At 39.0% G+C, this 27,540-nt stretch overlaps 1 protein-coding gene across 2 annotated transcripts; it reads left to right on the plus strand.

The window, feature by feature from the left end:
• The first annotated feature begins 5,191 nt into the window (after positions 1 to 5,191).
• Positions 5,192 to 27,452, plus strand: RXYLT1 (ribitol xylosyltransferase 1). 2 transcript variants are annotated; one of them, XM_037063065.1, is made up of 6 exons: positions 5,192 to 5,533; positions 6,654 to 6,809; positions 10,694 to 10,796; positions 22,555 to 22,869; positions 23,910 to 24,080; positions 27,023 to 27,452. In XM_037063065.1, exons 1-6 carry the CDS (start codon positions 5,341 to 5,343, stop codon positions 27,438 to 27,440), a joined length of 1,356 nt encoding a protein of 451 aa, XP_036918960.1. In that variant the 5' UTR covers positions 5,192 to 5,340; the 3' UTR covers positions 27,441 to 27,452. The 2 variants fall into 2 exon arrangements, with proteins under 2 accessions (XP_036918960.1, XP_036918961.1); XM_037063066.1 differs by having other exon boundaries at positions 5,193 to 5,509.
• The last annotated feature ends 88 nt before the right edge of the window (positions 27,453 to 27,540 follow it).

Here is a 27,540-nt window from a genome sequence, read left to right on the forward strand (position 1 = left end):
ATTACCCAGGTGTGTTTTGCTTAAAGCATGCTTACCTGCACAAACACACACACTAAACTATAAAGGAAAAGGTTGATAACTTTAGCTATATTAAAATTTAGAATGTCTTTACAATGAAAGGTAATATAAATAAAATCAGTAGACCAGCCAAAGCTGGAAGAATACTTTAGCAATATATACAACCAACAATTGATTGCTATATAAAGTGAATAAAGAAGTTTTATAATCAAATGTAAAACATAATAGAAAATTGTACAAAACAAGCAATTTACACAAGAAAGGAAAGAAGAACTATATTTATTTTTTATCATGTTTAAAATCTTCAGCTAAGGACATTTTTCCCCATTGCTTTTGGAGAGGGAGGGATGGAGAAAGGAAGGGAGAGAGAGAAAGTGATGCGACAGAAGCATCGGTTGGCTGCCTCCTGTGTGCACCCAACCGGGATGGAACCCGGAACCTTCCAGCCACGGAACGATGCTCCAACCAACCTAGCCACACCAGCAGAGCAACAATAACTGTATTTAAAGACCACCTGAATATTAGCCAGGGAAATGATCATTAAAATAACAGAATATTATTTCATCCATCACATTGGTAAAATGAAATAGCCAAATCAAGCCTTTACCACTTGGAAATCAAGATATCACACTATCTTCTATAATAACTACTATATTATATTAGCCCAAATAGCAGAGAGTAAAAACACTGAATTTTAGAATGTAATCAGTGTTGTAGAGATATATTAATAAGTCTCCATGATTTCATTATTTGAAAGCAACAATAAAAATTTTAAACCAACTTTCCAATTTAAAAATTTCAGGAAAAGGTCAAACAAGCAGGAAAAAGAGAAGAAAATAATCAATATAATGAACAATGTAGTTACTGAAAAATAACAAAGTACTGAAAAATAAGTTTAAAGATGGTTGTAAGGAAGAGGAAAAACAAATCAAATAATCAAATTAACTATAAAATATAAAATCTGAAATATCTAATATAAAAGAAAAACAAAAAATCAAATCACAATGAAGTGCATCATTCTCTTGGAAAATTAAAATTGCCAAAACAGACTCAAGAAGTACAGACATGAATAAACCAATAAAATATTACTAAAAACTACCTCCGAAAATATTGGGTTGGCCAAAGGTTTCATTTGGTTTTCCATACGATGGCTCTACTAGTGCTTAGGTCTCCTTAATGGCTTTCAAAACAATTTTGCTATTGTGACAGCTGTCATATCAGTGTGCATTTAAAAACACATCAAAATTTGTGAACTTTTATGTAGTAGCCATTTAAATATTGAAGGTAAAAGAAAATATGAAACTATTAAAGCATAGTATGCTCTATTATTTCAAGACATAAAAATGCAACTGACACACACACAAAAATGCACAGTGTGTGGAGAAGTTGCTGTGACTGATTGAATGTGTCAAAAGAGGTTTGCAAAGTTTCATGCTGGAGAGTTCTCACTGGATGATGTTCCATGGTTGGGGAGATCAACCGAAGTTGATAGCAACCAAATGCAGATATTAACTGAGAATAACCAACATTATACCACATGGGAAACAGCTGACATACTCAAAACATCCAAATTAATAAATTTATTGGTGAAAATGAATAATGTGTCTTTTATTTTATGGGAAAAATAAAAGACACATTTGGTTCCATACTTTTATGGAACTAAAGGGACTTTTTGGCCAACCTCATATCATAGTTCTAGGTTCAACAAATATTACTGCAAAGTGCAGCCAAACTGTCAAGGACTAAGTGTTTTCTATTATTAGAAACTCTTAGGGGCCTAAAAAAAAAAAGCTGGGATGTCATCAAATCCTTTTGAGGTAGCAGCAATAACCCTGGTATAAAATAAACATGGTAGAGTTTATAAAAATAAAAGTCAACCTCAGATTACTGAATATGCAATATTAATCAAAGTGTCTGTTTTGTTGGATTGTCTTGTGATGGAAACTCAAAATTAGGATGGAAAGTATACCAAATGTCTACATACTTGCAAACACTAAAATAAGAGCAAAATATACAGAAAGGTTTAAATAAATGGCACTAAAAGAAGCTGAAATATATTTACATCTCTTCTGGGCCCCATCAGTAGACTCCTTGTTCAAGCTGATGGTAATATTACAGAAACAGTACACGTAATGAAATCAGTAGTAAATTAGAGATGAGAAACATAGGTTCTAAATGTCATGAATCACTGTGGTTATCACCCAGGATGATACCAACCCAGAGGGCTCGTAGTAAGACAGGGTCCACAGACACCTACAACATTTATGATGTAAAAGCAATCATCCTAAATAGAGTTTCATTAAAATTGGTGGATCACATGGAATAACTAAACAAAAAATTGTGATGAAATGTTACAGCTGTGATGAAATTGTGCATAGAGCTTACAGGCCGTGGGGGTGGGGCATACACGAGAGAAAGATTGGCAGAAGTGACGTTTGCACAGGTCTGCTTTTACCCATACAGCTTCAATTCCACCTCTCGGTTTGGCCATCTCGAACCTTTACATTCTAGTTTTGTTTGTTTGGCTATTTGTTGTTTGGTTAGTTGTTTTAAAAATTACAATTTGCTTACTGTTTCCCGAGGTCAATAAATTTCTGTAGTTTATTTTTGTCACCATCATAATTACATAGAAAAGAAAAATGTATCTTATTGAGAATCATTTTTATGCATTTATTAAGATCTATTTAATGACTTATTGGTTGTTAGGTGGCCAAGCCGTACTAGAAGTATCTTACAAATAGTTTGAAACAAAGGCTTGTGGCCAAGCTGTGAAAAATCTCACAGAATAGTTAATACATTTCTACCGTATTACTGAAACCTTGCTAAACTTAGGAAAGAATTTTGGGAAGATACCACAAGAAATTTGTACTTGTGGGCTTCTAATAAATGTATACTGTTTTTCATGAAACTAACCATATGCATTAGGGGTTATCAATATTGGACCCTAATGACTAAATGGTTAATAGTTCTTCCTTTTGTAAACATGGAAGATAATTTCACCAAGTGTAATTTGAGTTCATTACTAGTATCTGATATTGTTAAGCAAAAAACAAAAACAAAAAACCAGAATGAGATGAGGAGCAAGGACGCAGCTACCATACTGTCAAGAACATGAGACTAAGATCAGATGCAGAGATTCTATTCCCAGCACAGCCACTAACAAAGTAAACAATTTTGGTCAAGTCACCTCACCTCTCTGGACTTAAATTTCCTTCCAGTTATAAAATTCTCCTTGTCAAATTACCCATGATATCACTTTGAAAGACAGAGACCTGACCCGAGCATCAAATTCAGGAAACATAAACTTTTGCTAATAGAGGGATAGAAACTTTATCCAAAACTATTGGGAACTCTGCATCAGTGTAGAGAGTTGAATCAGTCAGGACACAGCAATTATTCTAATGGCTATTGAACACCTGTCCCACAAGCTCTGTCGCTACCAGGGCTGCCAGACCAGTTGAGCAATACTGGACACAAGTAACAAAAAATTGTAGCCAAACTTGGGAGTCAAAGCAGTTCTACCTAATACACAGAAACAAACACAGGGAGGCTGCCAAAATGAGGAGAAAAAGAAATGTGGCCCAAATGAAAGAACAGAACAAAACCCCAGAAAAGAACTAAACGAAACAGAGATAGCCAACCTATCAGATGCAGAGTTCAAAACACCGGTGATCAGGATGCTCAGAGAATTCACTGAGTGTGGCAACAAGATAAAGGAAGAAATGAAGGGTACACTAAACAAAATAAAGAAAAATCTATAGGGAGCCATCAGTGAAGGGAAGGAAGCCAGGGTTCAAATCAACAATTTGGAAAATAAGGAAGAAATAAACATTCAACCAGAACAGATAGAAGAAACAAGAATTAAGAAAAAATGAGAATGGTATAAGAAGACCGTGGGACATCTCCAAACATGCCAACATTCAAATCTTAGGGATGCCAGAAGGAGAAGAGGAAGAGCAAGAAATAAAAACTTATTTGAAAAAATAGTGGAAGAAAACTTCCTTACTTTGGTGAAGGAAAGAAACATACAAGTCCAGGAAGCACAGCGAGTACCAAATAAGTTGGATCCAAAGAAGACTGCACCAAGACACATCATAATTAAGATGCCAAAGGTTAAAGATAAAGAGAGAATCTTAAAAGCAGCAAGAGAAAAGTGGAGATTTGCCTTCAAAGGAGTTCCCACAAGAAATCAGCTGATTTCTCAAAAGGAATTTTTCAGGCAAGAAGGGATAGGCAAGACATATTCAAAATAATGAAAAGTAAGGACCTATAACCTAGATTACCCTACTTAGAAAAGCTATCATTTAGAACAGAAAGGCAGATAAAGTGCTTTCCAGACAAGGCAAAGTTAAAGAAGTTCATCATCACCAAGCCATTGTTACACGAAATGTTAAAGGGGTTTATTTAAGCAAAAGAAGATCAAAACTATTAAAATTAAAAAGGCAACATATTCACAACTATCAAAAACTGAATCTACAACAAACAAATGAATAAACAAACTAAGGTAACAACCAGAACAGAAACAGAAATTGGTACGGAGATCACTTGGAGGCTTATCAGTGGGGAAGAGGAGTGTGGAGAATGGGGGGAAAAGTGCAGGTATTAAAAATCATAATTAGTGTGTACAAAGTAGATAGGAGGGTGTTAAAACTAGTATAGGACATGGAGAAGCCAAAGAACTTACCCCTAACCCATGGGCATGAACTAAGGGAGAAGCTTGCTGGAGGGGAACGGGGGTACTAGCAGAGGGGAGTAAAGGAGGAAAAATTGGGACAACTTCATAATATAATAAAATGTCCTTTAAAAATATTTGTATTATGGTAAGGTGTATATATCACAAAGTTCACCGTTCTAATTATTTCCCAGAGGCATTAATCACTTTCACAATGTTTGCCTCAATGACCACATAATTTTTCTAACGGATGTTTATATTCATTCATCTGTCAGCGCTGAGAGCCCTATGCTAAACTCTGGGGATTACATGTAAACAAAAATTGACACGATCTGTGCCTTCAATTGGTCAATCTTCCAAATCCTAAATCTGGAATCAAAGACTAGCCCGCCCAGGGAAGAGCTATAGGAGGGGCTTGGGAGACGCTGAGGGCGGGGCTGGGGCGGGGCCTGAGCTGGGCTCAGACCCGGGAGGGACGAAGGAGCTGCGGGCGAGCCCTGGGCGGGGCGTAAAAGGCGGGCCAATTCTGACGATTCTGTCCGCCGGCGCCCGGGCCTGTCCCGGATGCCCTCGGGGCCCGGGTGCTGAGTGGGGGCGTTTTCTCCGGCCGGCTCCTGGGCGGCAGTGGCCTGACAGGAAGCCTGAGTGGGATGCGGCTGACGAGGAAACGGCTGTGCTCATTTCTCATCGCCTTGTACTGCCTCTTCTCTCTCTACGCCGCGTACCACGTCTTTTTCGGGCGCCGCCGCCGGGCACCGGCCGCGTCTTTGCGGGGCCCTAGGAAGGGGGCGGCCCCGGCGCGGGAGGGGCGCGGCCGAGGTAGGATACGGAGCTGTGGCCTGGGTACGCGCTGGAGCGCGCGTGTGCGGGGTTAGTGGGGGCCGGGCGGAGCCAAGCCGCGTGGCTGGGGATCCCACTCTCGACTCCGGGGCTGCCCTGGGGCCCCGCGGTGCGCTTGTCCCGCTCCAGCTCTCCGTAACCGGCCCTGGGCGCGGGACTGGAGGGGGTACGAGCAGCTCAGTGCCGCCCGAGTGCCACACGCTGTCCCCACTTAGCACCCTCAAAGCGGACAGACCCGCACACCTTTGAAACTTGTCTTAAACATACGAGACTTTGTCGCAAAATACCAGAGATTCGCGGGAATGCTGCTGGGTGTAAGTCACCTATTTCCATATTGAAACAAAGAGCCTCCTCTAAGCCGGCAGCGAAGTCAGAAGGCCGGGACGCTTTACCTCCAAGTACTGATTCCCTGGCCTGTATTTTGACCAACGTCAGGATGGGACAGACGCTCATCTCCTGCTTTTGCAGAATTTTGCACAATAGTATTTAAAACCGTTGGACATTTTATTCTTAAATCAAATTTTTGTGCATAGGTTACATATATACAACCTATAATGAATTGTAGAAGTTTAACTTGTAACTTGATACATATTATCCAGTTATTTTAGAAGGCTTTTGTTTGGGAGAGATAATTTTATCTCTTTAGATCTTTCAGAGTAAAGGGTTAATAAAAATTAGATTCTGATTTCCTTTTTAAAAAAAAAGTATGTTTAACCAGTCCAAATTCTGTTGCATAGCCTCTTTGAAAAATTAAAGTTAGGGTGAAATTAGAACTCTTTAATGTCTAATTTATTTTTTTTTAATTTATTTTTTTTATTTTATTTTTTTTTAAAGATTTCATTTATTTATTTATTTTTAGAGGGGAAGGAGAGAGGGAGAGAAACATCAATGTATGGTTGCCTTTTTGTGCATCCCTTGCTGGTAGTTAGTCTGCAAGGAACTGGTTTGCAACCCAGGCATGTGCCCTGACTGGGAATCGAACCGCAATCGTATGGTTCGCAGGCCCGTGCTCAATCCACTGAGCTATGCCAGCCAGGGCTTTAATGTCTAATTTAAATGGCTTGAATTTACAGCTCCAGCTCTACCTTACTTACAAACACTGTTAACTCTTTTTAAAACACAGAACCATCTACTTTGGGAAGTGAAGAATGGAATCCTTGGGAAGAAGATGAAAAACAGGAGCAACAACACAGATTTAAAACTAGCCTTCAAATATTAAATAAATCCACAAAAGGCAAAACAGACTTCCGAGTGCAAATCTGGGGCAAAGCTGCCATTGGTGAGTTAATGTGTACAGCTAAGACATGTGAAAAGCATCACAAAATGTACTTTATTAATAGCAGATTCAATTCATTTTAATACATTTATAGCTTATTTTATCACTTATTAAAATAATGCACTTTGTCAGTGTTTCATTTCTCTTTTTTGTTAGGCAATTTCCGTGTAAATAAAGGCACATGCATTCTATTGTTGGTTGTTAGCCAAACACAAGTTGATTTGTCGATACAAAAAATTGGTTGTGTAAGCATTATTAGAGTTAAATGCATATGTCAACTAAATTGTCATGAATCTATGTTTATTCATACTTCATACACAAGTATAAGTTGTGGGCACTGCCTTTGACGGCCAAACAAGTTTGGGAAACATTGAACTACGCAAAGTTAAACCAGGTTCTTTATTGATTACGCAGAGCCTTTCTTAGGCCAATATTTGTTGTCTGTGTCCAAGAAGGGCATATAGTATGTAGCTGATTAAACTTAATTGCCCACGAAAGCATTTTCCTCTGAGCAGCCTAGCATTCCAAGTTTATACATTGTGCTCAATTAGAGAATGGAGCTCTCAATTTTTACAAGAGTCAGAAAGAATTGAATTAGAAGGGGCTTTATTTGGTCTTTAAATATGAGTTTGATTTCTATGGGCAGTAAGGTATATGGATAGAAAGTACCAGAGGAGCGGAAAGGAAACAGAAGGCAAAGCCTGGCCCACGGAGTTTCATAAATCCATTCACACTTGCATGCAAATATACGTCCTTGAAGATTACCACTAACTTCTAAATTTCAGGTACCCCTAATCAGACCTCCAATCAATTACTAACAGTCTTTCTTTATAAAATCTCTAATACTACTTTTTGCTTTTAAATGATCATTTTCTCATTCTAGTTTTTTATTAAATATGCATCTTAACAAGTTGTAATATTTCTAGACTTTTCTCTTTTTAATCGGTAAGCACAAAGTGACTGCATGAGTTTAGTCAAACTCTACTTTCATCAACCTATTCCCCAGGCACAGTAATAGGCATACCAGTTATAGACATTCCTGTTAAAAGGGAGAAAATGGAAGTAAAATTGAGTCACTGGTCCAAGCAATTTTGGAATCCAACCAGGCAAACTCCATTAGGTTTCAAGGCCTGGGGATAATCTGTGGCTCAAAGCTTTGCTTCTGGCCTTTCAACCCTGCCTTCAGAGTCATCCTTCCATTTTTATGAAGGGTGGGATGTGTTTTCAGGTCAGTAGTTTTACAGTCTGTTTCCTGAAGATAGCCTTCTTCACTTCAACCTCTCTCTCCGTCCCTGGTAGTCCATGCTGCCAGGGTTTCTGCTGAGACAAACATTCTCAAGAACCTTGTGGGTCTCCTGTGTATGTCAAGGGGTTTACTACATTAGAAAAGAGCTCCTCCACAGGTCTTCCTAGACAATCCCTTCTCTACATCAGGCTTCTGCTAACGTTACTGAACAAGATCCATGAATTATACATCTAATATCTTTGAAGAGCCCGCTATATGACTAAATATAGTCTTCTGGAGCACTGGCCAAAAGGATATCAAGTCACATCCTTGGCCTTCTTCAAGAACATGCTTTCCTGACAGTGAATCTCCCAAATTTTCTCATCTTTTGCAATTTGAATAGGCTGAGAATTTCCCAAATCACCAAATACTGTTCCCTTTTTACTTAACAGTTCTTCCCTCAATCTCACTTTCCTTTTATGTTTTACTGTAATCAGCAAGGAGAAACTAGGCCACAGTTTCCATACTTTCCTTAGAAATCACTTCAGCTAAATATCCAAGTTTATTGTTTACAAATCCTGCTTTCCACATAACTTCAGGACACAATTCAGCTAAGCTTTCTGCTGTTATACAGGAATGTGCCACTGAACAAAGGGATACATTCTGAGAAATGTGTCATTAAGCAATTTTGTCCTTGTGCAAACATCACAAACCTGAATGGTATATCCTACTACTGTAAAGTATACGCTGTACTTTCCTGTGACTCGTAGCACAGAAGCTTTGTTTACATCAGCATCACTACAAGCACAGGAGTAATGTGCTCTACTATGACTTTACCACATCGCTAGGCATAGGAATTTTTCAGCCCCATTGTAATCTTATCACATACTGCAGTCCCTCATTGACTGAAATACCATTGTGTGGTATATGACAGTATAACCAGGATCCCCTTTTCTCCATTTTCTAATATCGTGGTTCTCATTTCCTGAACCTTCACCAGCGATGCTTTTAACATACGTATTTCTACCAGCTTATGACTTAGGTATTCCATAGGGTATACAGGTTTTTCCTAATGTGCTCCGAACTTTCTTCTGCGTTCTCACTGACTGAGTCATTAATATCCATATCTCTGCCTATAATTTGTTCAAGGCTATCTAATCTAGGATTTTCCCCCTCATACTCCTTAAAATTCTTTCAGCCTCTTTCCATACGTAATTCCAAAGCTACTTCCAAATTTTAAATATTTATTACATTGGTACCCCATTTCCAGGTACCCGTAATCTATAACTACATAATGTGTAGTTTCCTATAGCAGCTATACCCTATTACCAAAAATTTAATGGCTTAAAACAACACAAATTTATTATCTTATGTTTCTGAAGCCAGAAGACTAACGTGTCCACAAGGCTGTATTGCTTTTGGAGGCTCTAGAGGAGACTCAGAATCTCTTACCGCTCCTGCAGGCTACCCGCATTCCTTGACTCACTGCCCTGTGTCACTCTGACCTCTACTCCCATCCTCACATCTCCTTCCCTCACTCTGACCCTTCTTCCCTCTTGTGAGGACCCTTGTGATTACAAAGAGCCCACTCAGATGATCCAGTATAATCACCCCACCTGACCATCCTTAATTTAAGTGCATTAAGAAAGTCTCTTTTACCGTGAAATGTAACATACTCACAGGTTCTTGAAACTGCATCCTTGGACCTCTCAGAGTCAGGAGCCACCATTCAGCCTACTGTAATTAGAAAGCTTTACCTCATTGGGCAAGCCTTTAAACGTGTGTGTGTGTGTGTGTGTGTGTGTGTGTGTGTCCTTTAGTTCCAGGATGTCATGAGAATGAAACAAAACTCATCTTTCAGTGTAACTAAAATAGGGTTCCCAGATTGCTTCATTGTGTGACACTGCTTTCCTTTACTCTCAGAGCTTCCATTCAAGTGAAATCATGTAAAACAGCAGAGGCTGCCCTAAGAGGAAAAGGTGCAATGGCACTTGTCTGCAGAGGGCTTCAAGCAGTGAGATGTGTGTTCAAGTGAGAAGGAGGTGATATCTCCTTGACATTGAGGGGATATGTACATAATGGGCTTCTCTGATTACATTTGACACAAAATAGTGAATCCTCAATAGAAATAGTTCTAATCACATGCAACAGGTCCTCCTCATATCCTTAAACTCAGGTCGCTTTGTTGTAATGTTGATGAGCTTCCGTAGGAACTTAAGTTCTGTTTTTATCTATTAGCCTACAGGAAAATTGGTTTTGTTTTACACCCATCCACTTAAAGTCACAGAACATATCAAGGACATTGTTAAGTGAGGACTTGCTGTAGTAATTTTCAAAGTACTACAGCACACTTAGTATAAAATAGGTAGTAAAGGTCCAGTGATAAGTAGGCATTTCTCAAATTTAGAGTAAGGTAGGTTATTGTCTGTCACCCACATTTTGCCACACTTCACACTGACAGCCTCTGCGTTCTGTCCATCCTGCTGTAGCCGCCGTGCCCGTGATTTTGAGCTATTGCTTGGTAGCACTGCCTGCCAAGGGACCAAGATGAAAAAAATTTGGTTTCCTAATCACATGATATAAAAGAGCAGAACATAAGCTCATCCCATACACCAGAGCAGACCAGACAGTAAATGTTTTTGTGTTTTTTTTTAATTACCAGGTTTGTATCTCTGGGAGCATATTTTTGAAGGCTCACTCGATCCCACTGATGTGACTGCCCAGTGGAGAGAAGGAAATGCATTTGTTGGAAGAACACACTACAGGTATTATTGTACACCGTTAACCTTTGCTGTGTTGCCATACAGTGTTTTATGCCATGACTAGAAGAAAAATAAGAAGAATCTATATTCGTAGAAAGTACTTCCACTTCAACTTGTAAAGAATAGAGAAATATATCTTAACTATGAATACATATTCATAGTTAAACCTTATCTTGAACATTTTCTTATGTAATTAAGTATAAATACTCTTCTTTTTTGAATTGTGTCTGTTTCATTTTTATCTAAACATTTCTGATTACATGAAAAAAAATATGTTCCAAATTTTATAACATTTATTTGTTGATCGGCATTTAACATTTCACATCCTAGAGTAATAATATATAAACTTAAAAATTTTTCAGTTTTTCTCTTTCATATAATAGTTTTGTTCACATATTTTTATAATAATAGGTTGTATAAAAGCTCTTGCTGTGAGTTTTGAAGTTTTTATTCATTAAAACAAGGCTCTGTTAAGACCTTTTTGAGCATTTATTTTTATAAAACTTAATTATGATAGCATATTTTCTAAAGATTTTTAATAGTTAGAATTAAGATTTTATTTAGAAAAATTATAATTTTATCATGAAAGAATGCTGTTTTATTAGACTTTGCTTTTTTGAAATAAAAAATAAAAATAATTATTTTAAATTATTTATTTCATGAAAAATTATATAATTAGGGGGAAAATGTGAAGCAAAGACTCTGTATTGTATTAAGATTCCATTTCTTAGAGAAATCAAGAGGAAAAGGTATACTGTAATTAATCTCAATTTTATTTGAATTTTTGCTGCATCTTTAATTTTTTATTTACTTTTTGAAAAAAAATATATTTTATTAATTATACCATTACAGTTGTTCTATTCCCCCCCTTCATTCCCCTCCACCCACACACTCCCTCCCCCACCATTCTCCCCCCCTTAGTTTATAACCACATGTCTCAAGTTCTTTGGATTCTATATTTCCCCCACTATTCTCGCCCTCCCTGCTATCTATTTTCTACCTACCATCTATGCTATTTTCTGTGCCTTCTCACCCCTTCTCCCCCTCCCACCCCCCTGTTGCTAACCCTCCATGTGTTCTTCATTTCTATGGTTCCACTCCTGATCTAGCTGTCCTCTTGGTTTGCTTTTGTTTTAGGTGTAGTTGTTAATAACTGTGTGTTTGCTGTCCTTTCACTGTTCATATTTTTCATCTTCTTTTTCTTAGATAAGTCCCTTTAGCATTTCATATAATAAGGGCTTGGTGGTGATGAACTCCTTGAACTTGACCTTATCTGAGAAGCACTTTATCTGTCCTTCCATTCTAAATGAAAGTTTTGCTGGATAAAGCAATCTTGGCTGTAGGTCTTTGGATTTCATGACTTGGAATACTTCTTTCCAGCCCCTTCTTGCCTGTAAGGTCTCTTTTGAGAAATCCGCTGACAGTCTGATGGGTACTCCTTTGTAGGTGACTGTCCCCTTATCCCTTGCTGCTTCTAGGATTCTCTCCTTCATTTTGGTCTTGGCTAATGTAATTATGATGTGCCTTGGTGTGTTCCTTCTTGGGTCCAACTTCTTTGGGACTCTCTGAGCTTCCTGGATTTCCTGGAAGTCTATTTCCTTTGCCAGACTGGGGAAGTTCTCCTTTATTATTTGTTCAAATAAGTTTTCCACTCGTGGCTGTTTCTTTCCCCCTTCTGGTACCCCTATAATCCGGATGTTGGAACGTTTAAAGATGTCCTGGAGGTTCCTAAGCCTCTCCTCATTTTTTTGAATTCTCATTTCTTCATTCCTTTCTGGTGGGATGTTTCGTTCTTCCTTCTGGTCCATTCCATTGATTTGAGTCCCAGTTTCCTTTCCATCGCTATTGGTTTCCTGGACATCTCCCTTCATTTCAATTAGTTTAGCCTTCATATGTTCCTCTAATTTGTGACTATAATCAACCAGTTCTGTGAGCATCCTGATAAACAGCGTCTTGAATTGTGCTTCTGAGAGGCTGGCAATTTCTCGGTCACTGAGAGTTATGGGCTCTGGGGCTTTGAGTTCTTCTTGCGCCATCTTTTGGGCTGTTCGTGCCTGTTAAGTAGCAGGATCGGAGCCCTAGGTTTTCACCAGAGCAGAGCAACTAAGTCGCTGGGTTGTGACGTTGTATGTGGGGCGGGGTCAAAGAGGGACAATGGCTTCCCTCTGCCACCTGCTGCCGCGACCCCCACCGGCACCGCAGCCACCACTGTCACCAGGCCCACGCGTTTCGTTCCACTGCACTCGAGTGTGCCACACTGTCAGCCCTCCACCACTGGGTTCGTCCCCTGGGGCCTGCGTGGTCCATCTCACTGTGCGCGAATGTGGGACCTTGGTCAGTCTGCCCCGCACCCCGACTGGCTTTGGGCTGCCTGCGCGCCTAGCGCCTAGGTCGGGGGATCTGTCCTGCCTGACCCAGCTCCGCTGCTGGTTCCGCCTCTCTTACCGTCCCTGTTGAATGGTTCGTAGCTCTCGGACTTCCATATAATTCCGTTTTCTGGTCTTTGGGTGTGTCCTAGTTCTCCAAAACTTTTGTTGTAGTCAAACTTGGTTGTGGGAGAAGGCACAGTGTTTCCACCTATGCCTCCATCTTGGCGGAAGTCTTATTTACTTTATATACACTTAGAAAGCAATTTTATTGCATGAATCTTTTCAAAGTAATTATTCTTGAAAAGTAAACAGGTTTTTCATATCATCACTGGTAATGATTATTTTCCCTTTCATCTCCAGGCTTCTAGTGATAATTCCATTCAAGAGTTTATACATAGTCCTTAACTGACAATAGTCAGATTTGTGTATTTGAAAGTAAATGTGTATTATGCATGTATATCTAATATTTTGATATTTTAAAAGTAAATGTGTTATGAGTGTTAGTCTAATAGTTCTACCCACAATATATAGAATTTTCAGAAAAATTCTTAGAAATTTATAGAAAAGTTAGTATATACTGTTATTATAATGTTACTAAAGGATTTGAGCAAACAGCATTCATTCCCCAAAGACAACCTTCCCTTCTGAAATTTTTACCTGAGATTTTATGTTAATGATCAAATAGGAATGTATATTCTCTTAGGATTTAAGAGAACTGTGTATTCAAAGAAGTTAACTATTGTGGCAGATTTTCTTAAACAATTTACTAAAATTTTAGGCTCATGAAAAGTAGTGTTCCTAATTTATCCAAAATTAATAAAGTTTTTTCTTTCTAAATTAAATTTATTGGGGTGACATTGGTTAATAAGATTATAAAGGCTTCAAGTGCACATGTCTGTGATACACGATCTGTATATTGCTTTGTGCACCCACCACCAAAGTCAAATCACCTTCCATCACCACATATTTGGCCCCCTTTACTCTTTACTACCTTCCCTCTGGTAACCACCGTACGTTGCCTGTGTCTATGAGTTTTTGTTTGTTTTTCTTGCTTGTTCATTTGTTTTCCGTGTTATATCCCACATGTGAGTGAAATCATATGGATAAGTTTTACTGTCTGACTTTTTTTCACTAAATTAATATGAAATTGCAAGTTTTGAGTTGACTTGAACTACATGAGAACAAACTTAAATGTTTCAACACATTGATCATTATTTGGCCAAAAGTGAATCAGAAATAATGGGTCATCTTGAACAAATAAATGGGAAAAATTTCTAAGTCCTATCTGGGTAGTTGTAAATTAGTGTAATATGTTTTGTTTAAATACATGTGTTAGTTTACAAGGAGTTTATATCATCTACTTTTAGCCTCAGAACAATTCTGAGGCAGAAATGAAAATGACATCATTAGTGTTCCAGGGTTGACAGGCTTATGAATGCTGATTCTTACTGACTTGTAGGCCCAAAGAATGCAATCCAGAATACCAAGTAAATAACTAGGGTGGAATAGAACTGTCAGTCCACATGCTTATACTGACTTGACCAGCACATTCTTTTCTTACAGGCAGGCTGCAATTGGTGCCCAATCATTTGAGGCTTGTTTGATTAAATATGGAATCAAAATATGGGATTTAACAATATGAAGCACTTCCAAACTATGTGTTTCAGAAGGGAATAAATGACTCATTGTTCACCAGTGGATCAGTTATATACAGTCTGTCCTCAGCATGTGACTGCATGTGCACGTGGGCACAGTGAACAGAGCTTCATGAAGCCCTGTCACCTCTGGGCAGTGTCGCAGTGTGATTGAGTTGTAAGAGCACAGCCTTTGCAGCCAAATATCCCAGTTCACATTCTAGCTCTACCTCTTATTAGCTGTCTGACCCTGGGCAAATTTCTTACCCTCTCTGTGCTTGAATTTCCATAAGTTTAAAATGAGGCAAATAGTAGATTCTACATCACAGGGTTGTTTTGAAGATTAAATGAATTGAAAGTTATATATTGCTTAGAACAGTCTCTGGCACATAGTAATCACCTCTGAAGGCTTGTTTTTATTAGTTTTATTGTTTGTACTGTTATTAAATTGGTACTGCAACATCTCCCTCCCTTTCAGTTCTCCTCTTTCTGTGTTTCCATTATTGCCTACTATCTCTCCATCACAATGTCCTCACCAGTGCCTCCTGATACAGTCTTTTTTTTTTTGAGTGAACAATTTTTATTGAAACCCTTAAGGATTAAAGAGGACTGACTAAGTGGTGACTTTAAGTACCATGACAGAAAGTCTCGCATAACTTGCACCATCATTTACAGGAATAATGGTCGTTATTGAGAGGAATAATGGTCATTATTGAGAGGAATAATGGTTGTTAATGCTGCTCTTGAGTTCTGTTTCTTTTTACGTTGGTGAAATATTATGTTATTTATGTTATTAAATATTTTACCACATTTTTGCTTCAAAAATTTTTTCCTATTTTCCTCTAAAACCTAGGTGCATCTTATGGTCCGAAAATATAGTGATTAAGATAATAGTGCAGATATGATCCTGTTTCCTGCTTTTTCACAGAGTAGTAGCTAACATTTATTGAGCAGAAGCTCTGTGACCAGTATTGTGTTAAGTGCTCTACAACCATTACCTCCTTTTATCCTTAGAACCCATTGCTAATCTCCATCCAAATTAGTTCTGCTGCCCATATGTAATTTCATTCTCCATATACACCCTTGGATCACAAGCTTATCTTCCTCTCTGCCTTTGTTCATATTATATTTCCCAGAATACATTTGAACCTTTACCTTGCTCCCCTGATTCCCCTTTCACTTGAACTACCTTAGCAATTTTATTCTGTTTCATTTAATATAGCATTTAACATGTACTCTTACGCTAGTGTTTATTGAACTGTAAACACTGAACAGGTGTTTATAATCTATTACATGCTTATATAAACCAATAAATATATATTATTTGAAAAATGGTTTATACCTCAAAGTCATACCCTATAAATAATACATTAGAACAATTATATCAGCCCTGGCTGGTGAGGCTCAGTGGATTGAGTATCCACCTGCAAACTGGAATGTTGCAGATTCGATTCCTGGTCAGGACATATGTGTGTGTTGCAGGCCAGCTCCCCAGTTGAGGGTGTGCAAGAGGCAACCAATTGATGTTTCTCTTCCTGCCTTACTCGCACCCTTCCGCTCTCTCTAAAAATAAAAAAATAAAATATTTTAAAAAAATAAATAAAACAGGACACATGGAGAGGACTTCTGCCAAGATGGAGGCATAGGTGGAAACACTGTGCCTCCTCGCACAGGCAAGTTTGAATACAACAAAGGTTTGGAGAACAAAGACACAGCCAAAGAACAGAAAATTGAATTATACGGAAGTCTGACAACAACGAATGGTTCAACCTGGACGGTAAGAGGGGCGGAGCCAGCAGCGGAGCAGGGTTGGGCAGGAGAGATCCCCCGACCTGGGCACGCAGACGGCCCAGACCCAGTCAGGGTGTGGGGCAGGCTGACCGAGGTCACACCTTCGCACACAGTGAGACGGACCACGCAGGCCCTAGAGGGCGAACCCAGTGGTGGAGGGCTGACGGCGGTGGCACACTCGAGTGCAGTGGGACAAAACGCTTGGGCCCCAGTGACAGTGGCAGCTGCGGCACCGGTGAGGGCAGCGGCGAGAGGCGGTAGACGGGACCATCATTGCTCCTCTTTGGCCCCCCCCTCACATACAGCATCACAACCCAGCCACTGAGTTGCCCTGCTCTAGTGAACACTTAGGGCTCCGATCCTGCTTTGTAACAGGCACGAACAGCCCAAAAGATGGCGCAAGAAGAACTCAAAGCCCCAGAGCCCATAACACTAAGTGACCAAGAGATTGCCAGCCTCTCAGATGCACAGTTCAAGACACTTTATCAGGATGCTCACAGAACTGGTTGATTATAGTCACAAATTAGAGGAACATATGAAGGCTAAACTAATTGAAATGAAGGGAGATGCACAGGAAACCAATAGTGATGGAAAGGAAACTGGGACTCAAATCAATGGAATGGACCAGAAGGAAGAACAAAACATCCCACCAGAAAGGAATGAAGAAATGAGAATTCAAAAAAATGAGGAGAGGCTTAGGAACCTCCAGGACATCTTTAAACGTTCCAACATCCGGATTATAGGGGTACCAGAAGGGGGAAAGAAACAGCCACGAGTGGAAAACTTATTTGAACAAATAATAAAGGAGAACTTCCCCAGTCTGGCAAAGGAAATAGACTTCCAGGAAATCCAGGAAGCTCAGAGAGTGCCAAAGAAGTTGGACCCAAGAAGGAACACACCAAGGCACATCATAATTACATTAGCCAAGACCAAAATGAAGGAGAGAATCCTAGAAGCAGCAAGGGATAAGGGGACAGTCACCTACAAAGGAGTACCCATCAGACTGTCAGCGGATTTCTCAAAAGAGACCTTACAGGCAAGAAGGGGCTGGAAAGAAGTATTCCAAGTCATGAAATCCAAAGACCTACAGCCAAGATTGCTTTATCCAGCAAAACTTTCATTTAGAATGGAAGGACAGATAAAGTGCTTCTCAGATAAGGTCAAGTTCAAGGAGTTCATCATCACCAAGCCCTTATTATATGAAATGCTAAAGGGACTTATATAAGAAAAAGAAGATGAAAAATATGAACAGTGAAAGGACAGCAAACACACAGTTATTAACAACCACACCTAAAACAAAAGCAAACCAAGAGGACAGCTAGATCAGGAGTGGAACCATAGAAATGAAGAACACATGGAGGGTTAGAAACAGGGGGGTGGGAGGGGGAGAAGGGGGGAGAAGGCACAGAAAATAGCATAGATGGTAGGTAGAAAATAGATAGGGGGGAGGGCGAGAATAGTGGGGGAAATATAGAATCCAAAGAAGTTGAGACATGTGGTTATAAACTAAGGGGGGGAGAATGGTGGGGGAGGGAGTGTGTGGGTGGAGGGGAATGAAGGGGGGGAATAGAACAACTGTAATGGTATAATCAATAAAATATATATTTAAAAAAGAAAAAAGAACAATTATATCAAAGATAAGCAATAACATAAAGATATATCTTTTAGGGCATACTTAAAGACTCATGGTATTATTAGATGCTCATAAACTATTCTGATAAAGATAGGTACATTCATGTCTTATGTAGTTAGAAATCAAAATGAAATATTACTAGATAATTGTCAGTGTTATCCATAGTAAAATGTTCCATGTCTTTTTAAAAATAATATAAGTATATGGTACTCTTTAAAATAGTTTGGGCATATGGTATGTATGGGCTTAATGTCAAATAACTGAGTTCATGTCCCATCTCTACCATTGCCTATCTGGTGACTGCTACCTTTATGCAAGTCACGCAGCCTCGCTTGATGTTACGTTTTTCCTTCATAAAATTGCCCTTGGGTTGGGGAAGGAGGACTGGAAGAATTCTCGCTCTGTAGAGATTATACTTGCCTATAATTCTAAATGAGAGTATTTATATACTACCATAATAAATATTTTAAATCTATCATAATTATTATCATCACCATTTCTAAAGCATTTTCTAGCTCCTTTGATTCTGCAGATTCTCTTAAATTATGAAATGATCAGTGAATCATTAGTCACCTGCAATTCTAGGTTCTCTCCAAGGCAAACTCAACGCACACTTCTGGTCCCTGTAGTTCATTATCATTGTAGAATAATGTCATAGAATTTATGTAGTGTGTTTATACACAAGCAAAATAGATATTTAGGTTTTGTGTTTAAACTAATATCTAGTAACTCTAGTATTTATTAAGCCTAATGTTGGGGGAACAACTTAAGCTCTGAAGTTAGACTGATTTTAATTCAAAACTCAGTGTTAATAGAGGACTCAGAAATAAATCCATGCCTATATGATCAGTGACAAAGGATACAGGAATATACAGTGGGATATAGTCTCTTTAATAAATGGTATTGGGAAAACTGGAGATATACATGCAAAAGGATGAAAGTAGATCACTTTCTTACATCATAGGCAAGAATAAATTCAAAAAAGACTTAAATATAAGACCCAAAACCATAAAACCCCTAGGAGAAAATGTAGGCAGTAAACTATTTGATATCACTGTTAATTAATATTGTTTTGGATATGTCTCCTCAGACGAGGGAAACAAAAAATAAACAAATGGCACTACATCAAACTAAAAGGGTTTTGCACAGTGGAGGAAGCCATCAGCAAAACAAAAAGGCAACCTAGCAAGGGAAAAGATATTTGCCAATGATATATCCGATAAGGGTTTGACATCCAAAATTTTTATAAAGAACTCATTCAACTTAATACCAGAAAAAACCAAAAACCCCACTTTGATTAAGTATGGGCAGAGGACCTCAATAGACATTTTTCCCAAGAGGACATACAGAGGGCTTATAGACATATGAAAAGATGCTCAGTGTCACTAATCATCAGGGGAATGCAAATTAAAACCACAGTGAGATGTCACCTCATACCTGTCATAATGGCCATATCAATAAATTAACAAACAACAGGTGTAAGTCCAGATGTGGAGAAAAGGGAACCATCATGCACTGTGGAATTGCAGATTGGTGCAGCCATTAGGAAAAACAGTATGCTTCTGGGTATTTATCCGAAGAAATCCAAAACACTAATTCAAAAGATATATACATCCCTGTGTTCATTGCAGCATTATTTACAATAGCTAAGATAATGGAAGCAACCTAAATGTCCATTAATAGACAACTGGATAAAGAAGTAGTACACATATAAAATGGAATGTTACTCAACCATAAAAAACGAAATTTTTGCATTTGTAACAACATGGATGGACCTAGAGGGCATTATGGTAAGTGAAATAAGTCAGACAGAAAAAGACAAATACCATATAATTTCCCTTATATGTGGAATCTAAAAAAAAAATCAAAAACTTATAAGGAGAAAAATTGGTGGTAGCCAGATGGGAGGGAGGTTAGGGGAAAGTTTGAAAAGGGGGAAGGGATTAAGATGTACAAATTGTCAGTTATGAAAACAGTCACAGGGATGTAAAGTACAGCATAGGGAATAGAGTCAGTAGCATTGTAATAACTATGTATGGTTTCCGACGGGTTCTAGACTTATCAGAGTGAACACTTAACATAAGTTATATAAATGTACAATCACTATATTATACCCCTGAAACTAATATTATAATAAATGGGGTCTGTCCAAAAAGTATCCAGCCATGTAATATGAAAAATAGAGACATTTATTGAGGAAGATAAAAGAAAAGTTGCACAGAGGACAATGATGCCTCAGTCCCCTTCAGAGTGGGCACCTTGTGACCTCACATAGTTCTCCCAGTTATCATCAGCTGCCCCATCATATTTTCTGGAATCTCATAAATGGTCTGAAATCTCTTTTCTTTCAAAGGTGATTTTAGTTTTGGGAAAAGTCAAAAATTGCAGGGCACCAAATCTGAGCTGTAGTGGAGCGGAGTGTCTTGGGTGATTTGAAGTTTCACCAAGAAACTCTGCACAAGATGTGATACGTGAGCTGGCACGTTGTGATGAAGCTGCCAATCACCAGTTGCTCATAACTGTGGCCTTATGAATCATCTGAATAGTTTCTGCGAAGGAATGTTAAGCTTAACACAAAATTTGATGTAGATTTGTTGCTCTACCTACTCAGTCATTTTGAATGCAACAGCCACACAGTACACATGCTCACTCAACCTCATCTACCACCCCCACTGACTAGTACAGCAAAGTCATCATTGTTCATGCATGCATACTCCAGTCCACTCTCTGGCTGCTGGGTTACAGTGATGTTGTGCAAACCATTTTTTAAAATATTAACAATGGTTGGATTTTTTCCAGGCAGACATCAGATGTCAATGTTAATTGAAAAAAATTTTTTTTAATTTAGCTCTGGCTGGTGTAGCTCAGTGGATTGAGTGTGGCCCTGCAAACCAAAGGTTTCCCAGTCAGGGCACATGGCTGGGTTGCAAGCCAGGTACCCAGTGGAGGGTATTTGAAAGGCAACCACACAGTGATGTTACTGTCCCTCTCTTTCTTCCTCCCTTCCCCTCTGTCTAAATACAAATGAAATCTTTAAAAAAATTTTGTTTTTAAACTCAGTGTTGCCATCATGGGTTTAGGAACTTCAGCCTGATTTCCCAAATGCCAAACATGGAACTAATGTAGTCTGGAGTTGTCATGGATGTTAAATGATAACCTGTGCAAAGTGCCTGTGTATTGTGTATATAAAAGGCATTTAATAAATGTTAGTCTTTATTTCCTCATGTTACAAACAATAAAAACAGGATTTCAGGATATTTATACTAAGGATTAAAAAATCTAGCAGATTATAAAAAAATGTTTCAGCAGATTGTAGAGAATCTAAGACCATTGTGGCTAATTTTAAGATAGATTAAGTGGTATTTTTTATATATAATACAGATTAGTTAAAAATAGTTCAATGGTATTGGTTGTTCTGAGTAGCATATAAGATGAAAGAAAATACTAGTTATGAAACATGACTATTTCCTGACAGTTTTTTAATACTTTAAAGAACAGAGTGTAATACAGCAGATTCTCATTTACAAACCACACAGAATAACACATTCCAGCTCTGTCATATTTGCTTCAGATATTTAACTTTCCTCTTAAAAGAATTAAATACTTTCAATAAAAGTGAAGCTCTTTCTGTACTGTTTCCTCAGGCCCTTTTCCTTCCTCCCCGGAGGCAACCACTGTCATGAATTTGGTGTGTATCTCCCCACTCAAGTTTTTATATTTATACCTGTATTAGATATATAAGCATAAGTTTTTCTGAATTTACTTTAAAATTTACATAATTATCATATTTTATGAGTGTTCTGCTACTTGCTTTTTTTAATACTATATTTTTGAGACTTAACCTTCATGGAATGTTTATAATGCCATCTTGCATTTCTTAATTTATCAACACTTTCCATTGATTCAGATGTTTCATTCAGATGGACAGTATAACAGCAGCTCACACCATAAAGGGGGTGGGAGCTTCTGGTTTAAACACCTTTCTAGTATGTACTACAGAGGATGAAACAATATTCAACGGTCTTTCTTTGCTTAAAGCTCAATTCCAGCCCGCACTTATTTTGAATGTGGTTTAAAAAAAGATGGGGGGTGGGTACCACATTTCTGAGTATCATCTGCAAGCTGATCTGTCTACAGCCAAAGCTGGTTAACCTACAGCAAAGCCCCATCATCCAAATTTGTTCCAAAGAATTCATATTATAGAAATTATGTTTCTAGAAAGAATACGGATTAAATCTCCCTGTAGATTTTATGTAAAATGATTAGAAACTCATGGTGCCAAATATCTTTATTCTCTTTTTTGTCTGTCTCCTGTCTTGTTTTGTTTTTAACAGCTTCATCACCGGTCCCGCTGTAGTCCCAGGGTACTTCTCCGTTGATGTGAATAATGTGGTACTCATTTTAAATGGAAGAGAGAAAGCAAAGGTCTTTTATGCCACCCAGTGGTTACTTTATGTACAAAATTTAGTACAAACTCAAAAAATCCAGCATGTTGCTGTTGTTTTGCTTGGAAATGAACATTGTAACAATGAATGGATCAAGCAATTCCTCAGGAGAAATGGAGGCTTTGTGGAGCTGCTTTTCATAATATATGACAGCCCCTGGATTAATGACATGGATATTTTTCAATGGCCTTTAGGAGTAGCAACGTAAGTACAAAATATTAGACGTGACTCTAGACTTTCAGATCTGAATTTTGAGATCAGGAAAATTGTATTTTAAATTTGCAATGAATGTAGTTCGTTTGAGATCAGCCAGGTACGGTGTTTTCCATGGACAAAAATGTGGTTTGGTCTTATGCTTCAGTAATAGTAATGATGATTTTAGAGTATTTTATTTAGCCTTTTACGAAGAAGGCAAATGCATTACTGTTCGGTGTTTTAAAACTGGAAGGCATAGGATGAGTTTTTAAGTTTATCAGCAATTCCATAAAGAGATGGTTGCAGAGGATGGCAGGCAAACAGGACTTCTTAAAACAGTTTTTATAAAATCTGTATAACTAGTGTAAAAAAAAAAGCCCTTCCTTAAAGGCAATATTAAGTCAGAAGCACACTGTACCCTTGGGCTTGGAAGCAAATAACATGATCAGATCTGCCACCAAGAATAGGTGAATTTGCCCAAATTTCTATTTTTAAAAGGAATTAATTAATAACTAAGATTTCTCAATATGTCATATATAAGGTCTTTAAAGTGAAAAACTTATTATTAATCTTTCTGTTAATGGAGAGTTTTTTATTATTATTAAGAGTAAGTTGGCTTTAAAAAGGGTGGCCACTGTGAGCGAACTTCCTGAGGGCAGGTATTTTTGTCACTTTTCATTGATCACTTTATCCTCAGAGCCTAAGTTTTGTGTGAATGTAGCAGGTTATCAATACATTTAAGGTCTTGAATTCAACCTGCCTTACAACTACAGGTGTATAATAAAAGTTGAGGAATATAAAAAACAAGACGCTTTGGCACACAATCTCTATAGCAATTTTGTAAAAGATGTCATTGTGAGAATCTTTTTTTTTTAAGTCAGTGATTCCAGGACTTTTCCAAAGTAAGCATGGAAAGTTATAGTTTGGGATTTAGAAAGTCATAATTTAGGTCTTTTCTTCCTACATCATCATGCTAAGATGCTGGGTTGTGGGAGTTTTGCCAGTTCTCTTGTCACATATTACTAACTCACATGTGCTTCTTTTTATAGATACAGGAATTTTCCTGTGGTGGAGGCAAGTTGGTCAATGCTGCATAACGAAAGACCCTACTTATGTAATTTCTTAGGCACTATTTATGAAAATTCATCCAGACAAGCACTAATGAACATTTTGAAACAAGATGAGATCGATAAGCTTTGTTGGGTTTCAGTAAGAGAACAGTAAGTTACTTGATTCATTCACTTCGTTCTCTGGTCTGAGCGTGGCTTTATGTGGCAGCGCAGGCCTCCAAAGAAGCATCGGTAACTCCACTTTGGAGTGTATCAGTCCTTCCCCAGGAGATGGGTTGGTAATTAAAGCTATGAAGAGCCGGGGTTGTATGTGTTTAAAACAGGGAGAATCTCCTGTAGCTGGAGTGCGTCTTGAAGAAGAACACTAGGGACCGCAAACACCAGTCGTTTGGGCTTGCTCAGCATTTCCTGCTAGTCAGACTTGACACGCAGGGGATTGTGAATATGCCAGTAAGGTCTTACTTTCATCCTGAGATGTTCTGCAGACCAGGTCAGTGTTCCAGTAATGGCATGGAGTACTCCTTGCAGCCCCAGGAACCTGGCATCACCCTGAGGACAGGGGCCACTTACCAGTCTTCGAATCCCCAGGGCAGTATAAGGCCTTGCATCAAGAAGGCCAGGCTAAGTGGGGCAGTGGATGGAGGCATGCATCCATGCATGGATTTAATAGGGCTCACTTTCTTCCATTTCTTTTTACATGGTAATCATGAAACAAGTGTTCATGAAGTGAAAGAAGAAATTTTGGAATTACTTTGTCTTTAAAAAATAAAATGCAGTTTTGTGTGTGTATGAAGCAGAGTCATCAGAGAATTAATGGCTAAAAAGTGTCCTTCTAGATCTAGAACTGTATTCATTGTAGCAGACACTCTTTTCTAGAAAATATAACTCCCAGTCTGCTATTTGTGTAACCATGTTATATCCATTCAGTCAACAAATATTTATCAAGCAACTGTCTGGTGCCCCAAACTGTTTTAGCCTTGAGGGATGCAGCAGTGAACAAAACGATCATAGTGCATACCCTCTTAGAATTTAGACACTTGGTGGGGGGGATAAACCAGTAAAATGTATTGTGTGTCAGAAGGTGATAAATGCCATGTAAAAAAAATGAGAAGAGCAAAGTAGAGAGGACCAGGGATCATGGGTAGAACCTTTGCTGTTTAAGAATGGCCAGCGGAAGTGCTGGTAAGAGGTTACATTTAAGCACAGGCTTGAAGGTGCAGGGGTGAGCCCGGTGTGTGTCTGAGAGAAGAGTGGTCCAGGCCGAGGGAAGGGCAAAGGTGAAGAGCCTAAGGCAGAAGCATGCTTATGGTTGAGGAACAGTGTGCCTGGCATGGAATGAGTGAGGATGGTCTAAAATGACAACGTTTTTTGTGGCAATAGCATTACTCCTGCGTTCTTCTCATAGCGATGGGCCAGGAGATCACCAAGTAAGTGTCCTCCTTGCTTCTCATTGCTGCTCCCGGACCATCTCCCTTTTCCCTCCCTGAAGCCTCCGATCTTGAATCTCATGCCAGCAGACAAAACCATCCATTCCTCTTCCTCTCTGAAGTCGTACCCTGACCCCCAAGGGTTTATCTCCTTAATTCTTTGAAGAATTCCGTCCCTGGCGCTCTCCCTCTCTGACGTCACTCCAGTCTCACTTTGGTGGTCCAGATCTGCACAGACGGTCCTTCCATCACCTTGGCCCTGCAGTTCCTTTATCTCCTCTCCTCCATGATCCGGTCTCCACTTGACCTCAGCTATTTACTGTCAGATGCTTTTTATTTCTAGGCCTTATTCATACACGTACTGCTTCTCCTCCACAATCTCAAGTTCCAGCATCTCTCTCTATAACCACCATTTCCTGTAATTTCCCGTAACCATTGTTCCCTGTAATAATCTCGTAAAATGTAGCTGGGACTCAGAGCCTATTATGCCTGCTCCCTTTTCATTGTTGTTTTGCTCACCTCATTATTTTCTTCACTCCACTTGCATGTCGTAGTCAGTCATGACTGGATATACATTCAGCTCCCTAGTTCCCTAATCTGGCAAACCCTAACTCTGCTTAAATCCAGCTCTCACCTGCCCCATACCTGTACCCATGCAACCAAACACACATGGAGAAAGCTGCCAATCAATTTCACTTTTAATACATAACCTTGATTCTCAGGTGCCCACCAGTCATTTCCCTTCTCTGTATTCTTCTACTCTCCTAGAAGACTGTTTTATACCTTGATCTCTCTTCCAAACCACTCTTACCTCATGACCCTACTGGTCATTCCACTGAGAACATAGGAGCAGTCAGGAGAGAATATCTAGCTTTCTGACGGGCGTCTCAGCTTCTGCCCTTGCCCCCTTATAGTCTGTTGTTAACACAACAGCCAGAATGACTTTGATAAACATACATGAGGCCAGTCACCCTGTGATCCAAACCCTGCATGACAGGACCCTCTGACTTCACCTTCACCCCCAGGCACTCCCCTCAGCCACGCTGGCTTCCCTGCTGTTCACTGAGCGCGCAGGACATGCGGTCTCCTGGCCTTTGTGCTTTCTCTGCTCTCTGTTCACCTTCAACCCCACCCCAGATACTTGCATGTTTTGCTCCCTCACCTCCAGCTCGGTGCTCAGATGCCCCTGTAATAAAATATTCCCTGATCACCTGTTTTGAAATTGTTTCAACAGTTTCCTCAGAAACTCCCTCCTCACACTCTGCTTCATTTTTCCTGACAGCACTTACCACCTTCCAAATAATTTACTGACTTGACTTGGTTGCTCCCTGTCTTTACCCACTAGGTCTAGACTGTAAGCTCTGAGGGGGCAGGAGTTTTGGAGGGTGAGGGAGAGAGAAGACCTGGACTCAGAAAATACCAGCTGGATTAACATTCACTCGGGAGTTTTATGGTGACCACTGGATTTTAAAATGTGTAGCTGTGAACTTTTCAGAATCTGAAATATTTTCAAGAAGTCTGTTTGGTGAAGATTTCATTTATCTTTTCTGCCTGGCGTCTCTATGATGGGTTTATCATTGCCTGACATTAAAAGATAAAATCTTTTCTTTCACAAAAGGTATGCTTAGTAAAGCGAAAAGTACAGTCATTTCTCTGATTTTCTAGGTGGCAGCCTCAAGAAACAAATGAAAGCCTTAAGAATTATCAAGAAGCTTTGCTTCAGAGTGACCTCACATTGTGCCCAGTAGGAGTAAACACCGAATGTTACAGGATATACGAGGCTTGCTCCTATGGCTCCATCCCTGTGGTGGAAGATGTGATGACAGCTGGCAGCTGCGGAGATACCTCTGTTTCCCATAATGCTCCTCTGCGGTTACTCAAGTCCATGGGCGCCCCCTTTATCTTTATTAAGAACTGGAAGGAACTTCCCATCATTCTAGAAAAAGAGAAAACTATAATTTTACAAGAAAAAATTCAAAGAAGAAAAATGTTGCTTCACTGGTATCAGCACTTCAAAACAGAGCTAAAAATGAGATTTACTCATATTTTAGAAAGTTCATTTTTAATGAACAATAAAGGTTAACTATTAACTTAATTTTTTGAGCTTTGATCTGATTTGTTAAATCATTTCTAACATCAGGTGTGTGGGGGGGTGGTTGGTAGTTATTTACAAATATTCTTCA

The sequence above is a fragment of the Sturnira hondurensis genome, unplaced genomic scaffold (genome assembly GCF_014824575.4).
Source record: "Sturnira hondurensis isolate 20B ecotype Veracruz unplaced genomic scaffold, ASM1482457v3 Scaffold0014384, whole genome shotgun sequence".
Taxonomy (NCBI): domain Eukaryota; kingdom Metazoa; phylum Chordata; class Mammalia; order Chiroptera; family Phyllostomidae; genus Sturnira; species Sturnira hondurensis.